The following is a 16,409-nucleotide window of genomic DNA, read 5'->3' as shown; positions in this document are numbered from 1 at the left end:
ATATTACCCATATTCTATCGCGATATTTAATTTTCCTATCGTTGCCCAACATTACACCGGTATTACCGTGAACGGTAGGATATAGCCCAGCCCTATGCAGAACTGTTTGCAATTAACTGTCATATAGGAATTGCCTTTCTATTCAACTAAACTATTCCCAGTTGCGTTTAGGTGCAATTGGGCGACCGTGGCTCAGGGGGTTGGGAATTATTGATTTTTTTCTTTATTCTGAATAAATGAATGAGGGACCGCATTTATAGACTCCCTTTTAGTTGACTTTGGTGTACACTCAACTCTCAGGTTCAGACGTCTGCCTGCATTTAAGGAAGCAAAAGCACTCATGTTAGAAAAACTGACTTTTCCCTGAGTAGAGCTCAACCGTAACGCACAAATAAGAAAAAATTCAATCTGATATTTTCTTGAAAAGAAACAAAGTAAGAGGGAGATCATCAAACCCTCACATTAAATAAAATCAAACTGTTGCTTTTTAAATGGCAAATATTAAAGCTTTATTTGTACTTGTTTCAGGTCTATGGATTCTTTTTTGTTATCATAACACTTTATGAGAACATAAATCCACCAGTTTTGGTTAAGCTGTCTTGTAGACTGCGTCCTTTGGAAGGTGGGACATTGTGATTTCCATATTGTGGTGAAGGCTATGTGGTTATATGATCACACTGATGATGTAGGAGTGAGTCAGAGGAGCAGCTTAGCCCGAGACTAACAGGTCAGCACACTACACTCAAGTGGAACAAAGAGAGCTTCAAACATATGGCAGATGTGGCTTTTTTTTATTATACTTGTGCATCAGGATGTACGAAATGGCGATTCAACCCCTCGGGGATTATTACTGAGAATTACATTAAGTGAACTTAATGCGTCACTCCTGTTTTTGTCTTTTTTTAGTGTCTGCAGGTCAAACTGACACAAAAATATATTTAATATATGTGTGACATGACTCATTTGCTTAAGATTGGAGTTATATATTAAATATTAGAGTTATAGTACATGCAAATACACCTGTTTATATCGCCCAGATAACCCTATAGGACGTAATATGATAATACCTGTCCACTATTATTTATTTTCATTTGTCATGTTTGAGGTGCTAACAAAAACAGAGTGATTTCTTGAAGACGGCCCGAGCTGTAGCGTGAGTGCAATCTGTGCAAGAATGACAAGATGTCAGTGATTTAACAAGGCTGCAGCTTCTGCTGAAACCGAAAAATAGGTTTCAGCGTCTTCTTGCTTAATGGGATTTGGAGAAGAAAGCAAAGTTTTGTGTCATATCTTTCTCAAGGTTGTGAACTCCGTCATGAAGAAGTCACATCCTCTCTAAACCCGACTCGAATTTTCAGATCCTTTTCAATAGTTCCCATCTCCATCTCAAAGACAACTCCTCGTTGAGACACGGCAAGCAAAAACACATTTAGGCAAAGCATGCACCACTCTATTTTCACAAACTGTTTCACACTTTTTGGATTGCTTGCACTCAGTGTGCCATTGATACGGGTTCCCTATGAACTGATCCTTTTTCCTCTTTTTTTAAACTATGAATTGCATGAAAGCAGAAATTTTCATTATTTTTGGAACAGTCATTTATAGTGGTGAAACAATTTGGAAAAGAGGACATTTGTAACACGTGCATTGCATCCAGCTGTTTCAACTTCAAGGCTTAATAACTAGTTTTCATTTATGACTACTCCAGTCAGTAGGGCGCGTCACACTGATGTGTTTCCACTCAAATAATTTCACCCCAAAGAGCAAAGAAGGGACCAGCAATTCAGGAAGTAAAAGTAATAAACTGGCACATCTTGTAAAATGAGTATTTGGTCTTTTACTACATTTTACATTCATATGAAAAAGGAAGTTTTAATCACAGACTCTACAGGCCTCGGTTAGTTTGTCAAAGATTAAAACTCATAACAGTTGGAGTGGGAAAAGGAGGACTTTTTTGGAAGGGTTTCAAGGACAAAGCCTCTTCTTTCTATAAAGAACATGGCAGCACAGCTTAGGTCTGAACAAACCTCAAGACTTCCGGAACAACATCCTTTAGACAGATGATACCAAAGTGGAGATGTTTGCCCATAAAGTCCTGACACAAACGCAGAACACCTCACATTACAAACACCTCATATAAGCTGTCAAAAATGGCAGTGGAGGGGTGATGGTTTGGACCCAGGCACCATCACAGTTAGTGAGTCAACCATCAACTTCTCTGTATACCAAAGTATTCTCCAGTCAAATGTAAGGATATCTGTCAAGCTACAGCTAAAACTTGACCAAAAATATGTAATGAAAAAGGGGAATGATCCCAATTGCAGCAGCAAATCTACAACACGAGCGCTGAAAATGAAAAGCCTCAAAGCATTGCTATGACCAGTTAATGTTCAGATCTCAACCTGACAAAAAGCCCACAATGGGACCTTAAGAAAGGATAAGCCGTGCGCAAAAGAATGCCCGAAAACCCCAATAAACGTAAGCACTCTTCACATTTTAATGAAGAGTGCAATCACAATGTTGAGAGAGATGAGTAAGTAATTCAGAAAACTATTATGTTAAGGTATTCCTGCCACAACCTACTGAATCGTGGGGTGTACTTCGTTTTTCATATGACTGTGTAGAGTCCTGTGAAAACTTCCATTTCCACATGATTGCAGTGGGTAGAGGCCATGTGTGTAAAGAGAGGACAGTGTTCATTGGTATTAGTCAAGTAAGCACACAGACACGAGTGTGAAAGCATAGGTAAGCAGGTCAGATATGGTAGAGCTAACTTACACTGAGGAAGGACTTACAGTAAGTCACTGTTATTTACGGTGGCCCTGAGAGGCCAAACGGACTGCAACTTAAGAAAACATCAGCAATAAGAAAAACGCTGCAAAAGCACACAAAACACAACGGAAATAGAAAAAACGACAACAGAAATAGGAAAAAACAGATTTCCAAAAGCACAAGGGAAGTGTTTCTGGGGAGACAATAACCCGACGGTCCAGTTGCAGGAACCCAAAACATGCTAGGTGTGTTTTATCGTGGTTCATGTAATACTGATGACGGATTTTTAGGCTAATAGTTAGGCTAACACACTTACCTCTCATCTTTTCTTTCCTCACAAAACCTCCACTTCTTTTAAGGTGTCTCCCAGCGCAATTCTTAGCATATTTTGGTTCCTGCAACTGGTCCGTCGGGTTATTGCCTCCCCAGAAACACTTCCCTTGTGCTTTTGGAAATCTTTTTTTCCCTATTTCTGTTTTCTTTTTTCCTATTTCCGTTGTCGCTTTTCCTATTTGTGTTTTGTTTCTTCCTATTTCCGTTGTTTTTTGTGTGCTTTTGCTGCGTTTTTCTTATTGCTGGTGTTTTCTTAAGTTGCAGTCCATTTGGCCTCTCAGGGCCACTGTAGTTATTGCTATTTAAAATGAAAATATATATATATATATATATATACACATATATATATATATATATATATATATATATATATATATATATATACACACACACACACACGTCACAGAAGTGTTCGGATATGTTTCTTTTGACAGACTGGATGAAACTGCACAGTTTTACTGAAGGACAGGAAGGAAGGAACTTGCAAGATTAAGGAAGAAAAGCAGTGTGCAATCTACTTCCAATTTTAGCCAGGGGACTAAAAACGGTTTTAAATGATTCAATCCTACAGATAAAATACACAATGAAAAGTTTATCGCAAAGAATGTCCAGGACAGAATTTCATATCAGCCTTCACTTTCCCTACAGAATGAATTGGGTCGTATTCCCCAGTTGGATTTCTGCACGTCTGGCTCAGGCGGACTGCATTGACAGAAGGGATTAGGCCCAGTGCCGATGGCTTCATTTGATTGGCTCTCTTGGTGCAAAGGTCTGTCTGTGTATCGCAAATGAGAAATTCTAAAATCTTTTGTAAAAACAAAAAACAAAACAACATAAATATTTAGTGAATGTTTTATCGCAGCCTGCAACTGAAAACAGATTAAAGACAATGGCTGCTGATATGTCAAAATGACTTTCCTGTTTGACGTTTCCTAGAGGCCAAACATGTGACAGAAAAAGTATCTTTGTCTGGGAAGGCTCATTTCACAGTACACTGAGGAGATTATTGTGTCGCCTCTTTCATAATCCTAACAGGATTTCTCCAGAATCAAGGATTTGCTACATATGATACAAAATGTTGGCAAGACTGTTGGCTGAACTTTGGGTGACAGAGGATGTCTGCAATTGAACTAGTAGTATCACTATGCACTTTAAATCCACTGCTCAAAAATAAAAAAAAAACAAAAATAAAAAAAAAGGGGGCACTTAAGTTAAAATAGAGGGATATTATCCTGTCCAGTTAGGAGACATAAACCATTTTAGCAGTTTTGGTCCACCGGAGAGGCAACAGCATAACAATCCTTCAAAAAGGAAATGGTTTTGCAGGTGGTGGCTGCAGACCATAGCTGTCTCCTCATCTCTCCTGAATGATTTCTCTCTAGTTTCACTTTTTGCTAGTGCCATGTCACTATATCTGCTGCCTATTCGGGCTGCTCATCCAGAAGGGCACAGCCATACTTGGTGTCATGAGAAGGTTTGCCTTGTCTCCCAGCACATTCTCAAGAGTGTGGAGGAGATAACAGAAGAGGGGCTCTTACACAAGGAGAGCTGGACAGAAGTAGCTGCTCATTTCTGTGAGGAGGAACAGGAAGAGCACTGCCGGAGGCCTAAAAAAACGACCTCCAGAGGGCATGTTTCTGTCTAAACTGACACAGACAGACTTTATGATGGCATCAGGGACCACTGTCTTTAAGTGGGACTTGTGCTTGACTGGCATTCAACCAAGAACACCAGAAGAGGCAAGTCCACCCCTAGTGCCCCCTTCTCTTCACAGATGATGTTGCAGTCATCATAACATTCACCACACTGACTCCAGACTCTTTCACACCTGTGACAGGTGCACACTGTTAACCTCCTCTCAACTGTGAATAGAAAAGGGCTCCATCGGCAGACCTGACTTTGTCTTATACTGGAATCACACCTCAATTTATTTGACCAAAGCAAATATATAACAAGAAGCACTCAGCGAGAGCAAACCTCCACTATGGCAGCTCACTCTCTCTGAGCATATTTACTTTTAAGAGAACAGTATTGTACATTGTGTTTTTTCTTTTTTTATTCTATTTTTATTTTTGTGGATATAGTGCATTTGTAACATTCATGTCATTGTTTACTCAATTCATTTAAATATTTAATAATAGATATATCAATTGAAAAAATGCTTTGATGGCATATTTATTTTGTTTTCTAAACCAAATTATACTTGTGAACATGCATTAAAACTGATATGTATTCAAATAGTTACATAACAAAGTCGTAATAATATAATATGATATTTACAATCCCAATAAACAATACAAAACAATGGAAGTAAGAAACATAATTTTAAATAGCTCTGTATATGATTATTATATGACCTTGAGATCAATCCAGTGGCCCTGACATGATCATTTACATTTTTATATAGTATTTTTTATATGTTGACAGTACACACGATGCTGGTAAGAGTCAGTTTCTACACCTTTTGCCCATTTTTGACCAGTATTAGATAATAATAATCTTTAAGTTGACCTTGAAGGCCTTGGTGGATGTGAGGCAAACTGTAATGGATTATTAACATGATCCCACTCTACAGCCCTACAATGCTTTATTAACATTCTGTTAATGTACTACTGCTTGCTAGCAAGGACCCGATTAATAAACCAAACCAGTGTAACCAACTCTAATTTCTCTAAATGCCATTGCTGATGCCTTACAGTCTAATATGTATTCTTTAGCTACAAAACATAAGCTTGACCTGTCCATCAGTCACAAATAATCACTGTGATACTACACACGTATTGTCTGACTTCTCAAGGCAGTGATCCAATAACACTCAGCTCCTTACAACAGTCCTCACTTTCCAATTAGTGCTGCACAACTCCCAAGTTTCTGATTGTGATTCCATCTCTGATTCATATTATAAGTTATATTCCAAGCGTTTAGCAGACTCAGTTAATCAGAGTGATTAACAATTAGTGTTACAGTAAAATAAGTGAAAATTCCTCAAGCATCAACGGTAAGTAGCCAGATAAATCAAAGTGCCATGGGTAAGTGTCATGCCAATTGTTGCGAAATTGACTCTTTGATTCTGTAATTAATATAATAATGAAATTGTAATTAAGAATCAACATTTGAGATGCCACATCCAAAAGGATAAGCCGCAACTACCGCATGTGGGAATAGCCTAAACTAATACTCAGTTTAAATAACGTTGTACAAGCAGAAAAAACATTGCATTCATTGATTCATGCATGAAAAAAGCTCCATGGCCTGTTTTGCTATTTGACTATTGTTCTGCAATATTCACAACAAACAGTCAAATTGATAACGTTGCCATGCAAGACATTTCCTTTCATTATCAAAGTTGTATAGTTTATATATGTCCTTTGTGTCTGCGTGTTCTGACATGTGATGTAAAATGATATTTCAGCTAAATTTGCCCTTTTCCACCACTTATCTTTCAGGCTCCCAGAATATGCTATTGGCCGATCTGGATATGTCCTTAGACAGACATACAGGCACAATGAATTTAGTTATTGAGTATCTGCATTATCCTTTCCTAGCCCTAGATAATGCTGAGTGCGTTTAACAAGGACAGACAACGTCCGCTGGACGGTTTGGGAGCAATCCAGACAATAAATTGAGCTGAAAGTTAAAAACCAGAAACATCTGAGCAAACTAAGCAAATGCAAGTTGGCAGCAGGGACTTTAAGTGGACAGAAAAGTGGACAGCTACAAAAGAGACAACATATTTACCCTCTCCTTGATAGTTCTCAGTGGTATGTCTAATTTCGCTGAACAGGAGCATTTCTCTTTATGATGTCTACAATGCCCTTCATATATTCTTTGATGGTAATTTGGGTTATCATAATGTAAATGTTCCCGTGGTAGCTATTGCTGCATCATTCCCATTGTAAAAATGCTATTCAAAACCCATAACATTTAAAGTGCTTTTGAACGTGCTTCATTTATGTAATTATATAATGGCAAATATATAAATATATATATATATATATTTATGTCATGTATCTCAGCTATAATTCCCAGTCTCAAACTTGCAATCTTCCCAGACTACTGTAATGTTCCCCTCTCTCATCTTACTAAGAAACAGCCACAGGTCAACTACAGTGCATAAAACTCTGCTGCTTTGTTTTAATGAGGACCAGAAAGAGTGTGCATGTAGAGTGTTCTATTGAAATCGATTTTAAGACCTTTTTATTGGTTCATACTAAAAGGGCAAAAGTTTGATATAAGCCAGGCAAGACCTGGTAGCTGGACAGACACATTATGGATAAAACAACAAATACAAGTTGAAATACTGAATTGAAAGAAAGAGAAAGAGGAACACGGCACAACAAACTTAATTTAGATTTTATCCTAATGTAGATGGACTGCACTGAATATTGAGAGACTACCTGACTGGTTGGTGTAGTGTTGCCGGTTTTGACATTACTTCGGAACTACTAAGCATTATGAAATACAGCGTCTCTCTAAACTACTGATAGGTCTGTTAGGGTGCAGACCTGGAAAGATGATAAGTAAAAAGATCATTTTTCCTACACCCTGAGGCCTAGGAGACAGCTGCAGACTGCGGCACTGAGGAGGGTCAGGTATATGATGCCTTGACCTCAAGGGGCCTGAGGAAGTGTTGGCATCTAGCCACAGTGACTGCAGGGTGATGAGAGAGCGTCTAGCTAGCCCTTTCTATATCTTGTAGTGGCCAGATCGCTATTCTTATCCACCCACTATCCCTCCATCCGGTCGAGCTTCAACAAGCTACTGAGAGCTGTAGTCATAGCAACGTACAGGCCTGGCGATGCCCTTGGGGATCATTTCTTGACAGAATTCCTCGGTGTCCTCTCTAAAAGGTTGGCCCCTCTGCTGAATAGCTGTTTATCTTTGCAGATGTGCAAGCTTCAGTGTCCGCTGGCTACCTTCATCTCTCCGCTTCTGCTCTGTCCTGTTTTTTTACTCAATACTTTTGAATACCAAAACTAATCTCTGAATTAAGTGAGGAATCTAAAGCTGTAAAATCTGTGTGGTATTCTCAAAGCCATCGGCTGAAAACCAGATAGAAGAGAATGTATTCCTTTGTCCCTGAGTTCATAGCGGTTACCTGCAGTTGTATAATAAAGTTATCGCTGGAAATGAGCAATTTTAGCTACAGCATAGACTCTTCTACAACAAATGTACAAGTGCAGGCCATTGTTTCCCTGCTTAGTTCAAAGATCTTGCCTTTCACTGCACTGGAGGTGTTTGCAGTGACACACATACCTGAGAAACAGCCTGTCAGGATTCATAAGAATGGGTATCCTTCTGGTAAGTGAAGAAAGAAGCTGTGAAATGTTAGAGGGACAGAGAAAAGAAGAATAACTGGGGGAAGAAGTGCACCATCAGAATCCACTGCCAAAGTCAAATGAGAAAATAACCGATCTCAATCAAAAATGGGTAATCTTCTGTTGGAGGCAGAACCAGCTGGTGCAGCATCATTTGTCACCGCCGTGCACCTTTGATACAGACGGATGATCCCTCGTAAGTCAGCTGAATGTCGAAGACAGAATTTTTTTATATGAATCTAATCTTTTTAAATTATTAGCATAATTGAAATTCAAAGCACATGCGGCGTAATGGATTGTTAGTCATGGACCCAGCACAATATGAAGCCTATCTATGATACATCTACTCTCATCTGATACCATGACACAAGGTAGAGATCAGCAATGCATCAATGGAACTGCAAATGAGCCATGCTCCCTCATAAGCCACCGTTATCAGAAACAACAAGTGACAGGAATATGAATCTGGACTATTGACTAATGTCACTACTGACAGTTTGTTCTCTGCCTGTGGCACTCAGAAAGGTATTTGCTCTCAACAGTACCCCTGCATAATAATCCTGAGCAGTGCTGTCATGCTCATCTTGTTTTGGGCCATCTGCAGCATTAACATTACAATCAGCGTCTCTCTCTCTCTCTTTAGCCAGCAGTCATCAGAGTCCTAGATCACAGATATGAGCATAAATATCTGGCTCTCTATCCCTCGCACAATAATTTCCATTTTTTCTGCTACAAACACAGAAACCCACATGCTACATTCACACTCAGTCTTTCAGTAATCTTGCTTTCGCTGCCTCCCACACAGGCATCTGCAAAAGAGCATGTGTGGTTCACGGGAGTAGTTTGGTCCACACTTGCAGAAACTGGCAGAATCAGAGACCTTAATGTGTTTCATCCTGTGTGTGCATTATGTTACCGTTCCTTGATAAGTGCAGCTTTCCTGAAGGTGTGCCTCAAAGGGCAGGTACTTTTAACAAATGTATTTTAGCGCCTACATTTTTACCTGCATCCCGCACACTCACTCGGTACAACAAACAACCTTAACCAAAGCCAAATGCAACTTGTCGGCTGTTGAAGATGTCTGGGATTGTAATCTTGAGTGTTACATTTTTCAGCTTCACATTTATGATTTTATTTTTCCCTGTAGCAGTGTTCCAAGATGTGCTTAGATAAACTCAGCACATTAAAAAAAACAACAACAACAAAATAGTATTTTTGCTGCTGTCAAACCAGGAAACATTTTATTTCAGTTTCTCACAACCGCCCCCCCCCCCCCACCTTGTTCCCCTTCTTTTGAGCAGGTGAATGATTGCCAAACAGAAAGCAGCCTTTGCAGTGCAAACCTGTCCCATGCTGCCCCATCCTCTCAGGGGATGGCCAAGGTCCAGGATGGACACACGAACGCACGCAGGTACATGGTGCTCTTTTCGCACTAGTTTTTCTCAAAACAAAATGCACATTCATCACTGTCTCTGTGTGTACTTGCCCCTTTTTATATCTGAATATCTGTGTTCTATATAGCACTGCAATGTTAGAGGAGAGCCAGGATGGTATGGACAGTGGTACCCTAAGTCCTGCCTCCGCTCGACAGGTCACCATCCAGCGCCACCCGACTCAAGGCTTCGGCTTCATTGCAGGCAGCCAGAGACCTGTCATTGTACGCTCCGTCTCTGCTGGTTAGTGTTCATGTATGTGAGAAAGCCAGCATTCAGATTTCAGGTTTCTCTATGCTGCATGCATATGGTATCCCGTTTCATTTGCAGACGGCCCCTCCTTTGGCAAGCTTCTTCCCGGAGACCAGATCTTGGCTATTAACGAGGAGACGGTGAGCGACGCGCCCCGAGAGAGAGTCATAGACCTTGTAAGGTAACATCCTTTACTGTCCCAGGAGGGAGGGGGGGTGGAGGGAGGAGGGAGGAGGGGGTGGCATCGGGGGCAGGTGATCAGCAGCGCAGGTGAAGGGGAGTAAAAGTGGTGAGTGTGAAAAGGAACAAAGTGTTTCTTATTGCTGGCGATGCATTACATCAACCCAAACCTGCGGATGAGTCAGTCACTTTTGCAGCTGAAGAACGGCAAAGGAGACAGCAGCTATAAACTGGGGGCCTCCAAATACCGTGCAGTCCTTGGCATTTTCTAACCCACTCCATTCTCTGTTGTTCCATAGACGCTGCAAAGACACGATAGTTCTCACTGTGCTGCAGCCCCATCAGGTAGTATGCTGGGAAAATCGCTTTCTTTCCTGTTCCTGTCCTTCAGGATTTCTCTTACTTCTCATCAGTCAATAATAAACACTTCCACTTTCAGCCTGAATCTATACAGTACTCCCTCCTAATAGTACACACCAATGCAGTGCAGGCACACATTAGTATTCGCTGCCATGCTTTACACGCTAGAGTGATTTCTTTTTCTGGTCACCCCTCAGAAGAACTCTAAGTGAGCATATTAGCACCTACATGAGACCTTATTAAATAAAGACTCTTCTGTGTATGCACAGATAAATACAGAGAAAAAGGAAAAGCACCACTAACCATCTGACTAAACTGGACATTGTTAGAAGGTGAATCCCTAACATTATGAAAGCGCATGAAAGCTCATTATCCATGTACTGATAATACTAAGTGGTAAAAAAAAGTTTATTTAGCTAAAAAAACCAACCAGTTTTAAATACTGAAAATGGGGTAAGGCTAATGTTAAAAGTTTGCACTTATCCAGTTGTCGCATTGCAGTAGCATTAGCCTGCTCTCCAATATGTCTCTTTAGCACTAGCAGTCGGGGGGGCTTTTCTTTCATTTATGTCTCATCCTCTAAGCTGAGTTCCTCTCCCACTCTCTTCTTATCCTCAGTCACCTAAATCTGCCTTCATAAGTGCAGCCAAAAAGGCCCGCCTGCGAACAAACCCGCCCAAAGTGCGCTTCTCAGAGCAAGTGTCCATCAGCGACCCGGACTCAGTAAGTTCAACTTGTCGCGTCTCTACGTCATGCACACGCGCGCAAACACACACCTCCTGTGCATTTCTCTTGGTTTGATCAGCAGCCACAAATGCTTTCAGAAATCCTTAAGCATCCTCTCACCATCCTTTTAGGATGTTCAATCATCCTGTTTGTGTGTGTAGTGAGAAAGAGGCTGAGGCATTGAAAAAAAAACAACCTGTAGCCTCCCTCTTTTCAAAGCCAAGTAAACAATCACAATATGACTTCATTTGTTTTTTTGACCATTATAGTCCAACCTTTCAACTCAGCTGCATATGGTAAACCTCTCAAAATCTCACTCTACTAATCAACATCCACACGCTACAGATAACACCTCCATTTGCAACAAAATGCTCCAGTAATAAAAGCATTTCTGTACAGTTCCCAGCAACATGTCAATCAAGAACACATTTAGGGAAAATTAGCCCACGCACTAAATAAAGTGAAAGCAAAAACATAGCGGGAAACAGATAATCAATAAATTAAAAAAAATCGGACAAAATTTTATTTTCCTTTTGTGCTAAGTTAATCAAAGAAGACAGAGAACATAATTGTTTAGTGCACGGACCACCAAATCACTGATCTTTGAATAAAGGCTTTTTTCAGTATCGATTTTACTATCTGCTATAGACTTACAGTGTCAGCAAAAAAGAGGGACAATGACATAATAGTGTTGAGTTGTAATTTGCTTCTCTGGGCAGACTTTGCATATGTCAAACTGGTTCCAAATCACTGTAAACCAGCAAGGACAAAGGTGGTTGGCTTGTAATGGGAAGCGATAGACCTGTTTATCTGAGTCGCTTAACCAGTGCACCCTGGCTTTAGTGCTGCAGTATGGAGGAAGATCTGTTCACTCGTAACTCAGACTTCAGTTTCTTCCAATCTGCATGGAGGAACAGCTTGTTGAGTCTTTTGAATACTTAAGTTCTCCAAAAACAGACTGCTTGGGCATCTGCTGCGGACAAAGCTCTCCGCTTAAACTAAATGCTTTTTGTGAGACAGATACTGTTGCAGTGAAATCCACATTTCTCTGCCGTGACTAGCAATGCCTGACTAATTTTCTTACCAACCTTGTCATATATATGTATATGTATACAAAATAACTATATATATAATATATACATATAGATAATATATGTATATATATATATCACAAACATATAATATATATATATATAGATAATAAATATAGATATATATACAAAAATAATATAATATATAATATAGATACATAAGATACACACACACACTATAATATATAATATTATATAGATATATAATATATAATATATATATATATATATATATATATATATATACACACACACATATATATATTAAAAAAAAATAAAAAAAACACCCAGCACGCCCCTGCGGGCGGTTTATCCTTCAAGCTCGGGTCCTCTACCAGAGGCCTGGGAGCTTGAGGGTCCTGCGCAGTATCTTAGCTGTTCCCAGGACTGCGCTCTTCTGGACAGAGATCTCCGATGTTATTCCCGGGATCTGCTGGAGCCACTCGCCTAGCTTGGGAGTCACCACACCTAGTGCTCCGATTACCACGGGGACCACCATTACCTTCACCCTCCACATCCTCTCGAGCTCTTCTCTGAGCCCTTGGTATTTCTCCAGCTTCTCGTGTTCCTTCTTCCTGATATTGCTGTCATTCGGAACCGCTACATCGATCACTACGGCCGTCTTCTTCTGTTTGTCTACCACCACTATGTCCGGTTGGTTAGCCACCACCATTTTGTCCGTCTGTATCTGGAAGTCCCACAGGATCTTAGCTCGGTCATTCTCCACCACCCTTGGGGGCATCTCCCATTTTGACCTCGGGACTTCCAGGTTATACTCGGCACAGATGTTCCTGTACACTATGGTTATGGCGTTCCATGTATGCCTTGCCTGCTAGCATCTTGCACCCTGCTGTTATGTGCTGGATTGTCTCTGGGGCATCTTTACACAGCCTGCACCTGGGGTCTTGCCTGGTGTGAATATATATATATATATAAAAAAAAAAAACACCCAGCACGCCCCTGCGGGCGGTTTATCCTTCAAGCTCGGGTCCTCTACCAGAGGCCTGGGAGCTTGAGGGTCCTGCGCAGTATCTTCGCTGTTCCCAGGACTGCGCTCTTCTGGACAGAGATCTCCAATGTTGTTCCCGGGATCTGCTGGAGCCACTCGCCTAGCTTGGGAGTCACCGCACCTAGTGCTCCGATTACCACGGGGACCACCATTACCTTCACCCTCCACATCCTCTCGAGCTCTTCTCTGAGCCCTTGGTATTTCTCCAGCTTCTCGTGTTCCTTCTTCCTGATATTGCTGTCATTCGGAACCGCTACATCGATAACTACGGCCGTCTTCTTCTGTTTGTCTACCACCACTATGTCCGGTTGGTTAGCCACCACCATTTTGTCCGTCTGTATCTGGAAGTCCCACAGGATCTTAGCTCGGTCATTCTCCACCACCCTTGGGGGCATCTCCCATTTTGACCTCGGGACTTCCAGGTTATACTCGGCACAGATGTTCCTGTACACTATGCCGGCCACTTGGTTATGGCGTTCCATGTATGCCTTGCCTGCTAGCATCTTGCACCCTGCTGTTATGTGCTGGATTGTCTCTGGGGCATCTTTACACAGCCTGCACCTGGGGTCTTGCCTGGTGTGATAGACCCCAGCCTCTATGGATCTTGTACTCAGAGCTTGTTCTTGTGCTGCCATGATTAGTGCCTCTGTGCTGTCTTTCAGTCCAGCTTTGTCCAGCCACTGGTAGGATTTCTGGATATCAGCCACCTCCTCTATCTGCCGGTGGTACATACCGTGCAGGGGCCTGTCCTTCCATGATGGTTCCTCGTCTCCCTCCTCTTTCTTGGGTTTCTGCTGCCTGAGGTATTCACTGAGCACTCGGTCAGTTGGGGCCATCTTCCCAATGTATTCTTGGATGTTCGTTGTCTCATCCTGGACTGTGGTGCTGACACTCACCAGTCCCCGGCCCCCTTCCTTCCGCTTAGCGTACAGCCTCAGGGTGCTGGACTTGGGGTGAAACCCTCCATGCATGGTAAGGAGCTTTCTTGTCTTTATGTCAGTGGCTTCTATCTCCTCCTTTGGCCAGCCTATTACCCCAGCAGGGTACCTGATCACGGGCAGGGCGTACGTGTTGATGGCCCGGATCTTGTTCTTACCATTCAGCTGACTCCTCAGGACTTGCCTGACCCTCTGCAGGTACTTGGTGGTTGCAGCCTTTCTAGCGGCCTCTTCATGGTTCCCATTTGCCTGCGGGATCCCCAGGTACTTGTAACTGTCCTCTATGTCTGCAATGTTGCCTTCTGGTAGTTCAATCCCCTCAGTTCTGACTACCTTCCCTCTCTTTGTTACCATCCGACTACACTTCTCCAGTCCGAACGACATTCCAATGTCATTGCTGTATAGCCTGGTAGTGTGGATCAGTGAATCGATGTCTCGTTCACTCTTGGCATACAGCTTGATGTCATCCATGTACAGGAGGTGGCTGACAACTGCTCCGTTCCGTAGTCGGTATCCGTAGCCAGTCTTGTTAATGATCTCACTGAGGGGGTTCAGGCCTATGCAGAACAGCAGTGGGGACAGAGCATCTCCTTGGTAGATCCCGCACTTGATGGTGACTTGTGCTATGGGCTTGGAGTTGGCCTCTAGTGTTGTACGCCACATCCCCATTGAGTTCCTGATGAAGGCTCTTAGGGTCCCATTGATCTTGTACAATTCTAGGCATTCCAGTATCCAGCTGTGGGGCATTGAGTCATAGGCCTTCTTGTAATCAATCCAGGCAGTGCACAGGTTGGTCAGTCTGGTCTTGCAGTCTCGGCTGACTGTTCTGTCTACCAGTAGCTGGTGTTTTGCGCCTCTGGTATTCTTGCCAATTCCTTTCTGTGTCCCACTCATGTATTGACCCATGTGCCTGTTCATCTTAGCCGATATGATGCCTGACAGGAGCTTCCATGTAGTACTGAGGCAGGTTATTGGTCGGTAGTTGGAGGGGACCGGTCCCTTCTTGGGGTCCTTGGGGATCAGGACTGTCCGACCTTCGGTTAGCCATTCCGGGTGTCTCTCGTTAACTAGCAGCTGGTTCATTTGTGCTGCCAGACGCTCGTGGAGTGCAGTCAGCTTCTTTAGCCAGTAGGCGTGAACCATGTCGGGCCCTGGTGCTGTCCAACTCTTCATACTGGAGACCCTTTCTTGGATATCTGCCACTGTGATGGTTACTGGACCCTGTTCAGGGAGGTCGCTGTGGTCTGCCCTCAGATCCACTAGCCACTGAGCATTGCCGTTATGGGTTGCGTCCTTCTCCCATATGCTCTTCCAGTATTGCTCCGTCTCCAGCCTTGGTGGTGCTGTTCTCTTATTATTGTTCCCTTGCCACTGAGAGTACACCTTTGCTGGTTCTGTGGAGAACAGCTGGTTTATTCTCCTGCCTTCTATCTCTCTGGTGTATCTCCTCAAGCGGCTGGCCAAGGCTGTGAGTCTTTGCTTGGCAGTTTCCAAGGCCTCAGGTATGGACAGCTTGCTGTATTTCTTATGCACCTTCTTTGTCGCACCTTTCTGCAACTCCGTTAGTTGGCTAACCTCCCTCCGTGCTACTTTGATCTTGCCCTCTAGCCTCCTTCTCCATGGAGGGTACTGCCCCTTGTGGCTGTTCAACTTGTAGCCAAGCATCTCACTGATCACTGCTGCCGTATTGTAGATCAGCTTGTTAGTGTCGGTATATATATATATATATATATATAGATATAGATATATATATATATATATATATATATATATATTAGGGGTGCAACGATACACAAAATTCACGGTTCGGTTCGGTTCGATACTTTGGTGTCACAGTTCGATATTTTTTCGATACAAAAAAATGTTCATGCATTTTTAATTTGTCATTTATTAAAATTATAAATATATATTTTAACTCAAAAGTACAGTTTTTAAATTTAACCCTAACCCTTGTGCGTGTTTCTTATTTTGACAGCGAATGCGCACCTGCGGACCAC

General features: G+C 42.1%; 1 protein-coding gene across 5 annotated transcripts in view; it reads left to right on the top strand.

Annotated features, from left to right (window-relative positions):
- Positions 1 to 16,409, top strand: part of frmpd3 (FERM and PDZ domain containing 3) — a 95,561-nt gene that overhangs the window by 60,667 nt on the left and 18,485 nt on the right. For 3 of the 5 annotated variants that reach the window (XM_040015713.1, XM_040015716.1, XM_040015712.1), the window contains exons 2-6: positions 9,725 to 9,834; positions 9,945 to 10,099; positions 10,187 to 10,289; positions 10,588 to 10,633; positions 11,267 to 11,371. In XM_040015713.1, the coding sequence (XP_039871647.1) occupies positions 9,797 to 9,834; positions 9,945 to 10,099; positions 10,187 to 10,289; positions 10,588 to 10,633; positions 11,267 to 11,371 (447 nt within the window). In that variant the 5' untranslated portion in view covers positions 9,725 to 9,796. Of the gene's footprint in view, positions 1 to 9,724; positions 9,835 to 9,944; positions 10,100 to 10,186; positions 10,290 to 10,587; positions 10,634 to 11,266; positions 11,372 to 16,409 lie in introns of those variants that run through there. The other 2 variants (XM_040015714.1, XM_040015715.1) reach the window with 2 other exon arrangements.

This window comes from Simochromis diagramma, unplaced genomic scaffold, assembly GCF_900408965.1.
Source record: "Simochromis diagramma unplaced genomic scaffold, fSimDia1.1 OVJJ01000685.1, whole genome shotgun sequence".
Classification (NCBI taxonomy): domain Eukaryota; kingdom Metazoa; phylum Chordata; class Actinopteri; order Cichliformes; family Cichlidae; genus Simochromis; species Simochromis diagramma.
This window is presented reverse-complemented; position numbering and strand designations above follow the sequence as displayed.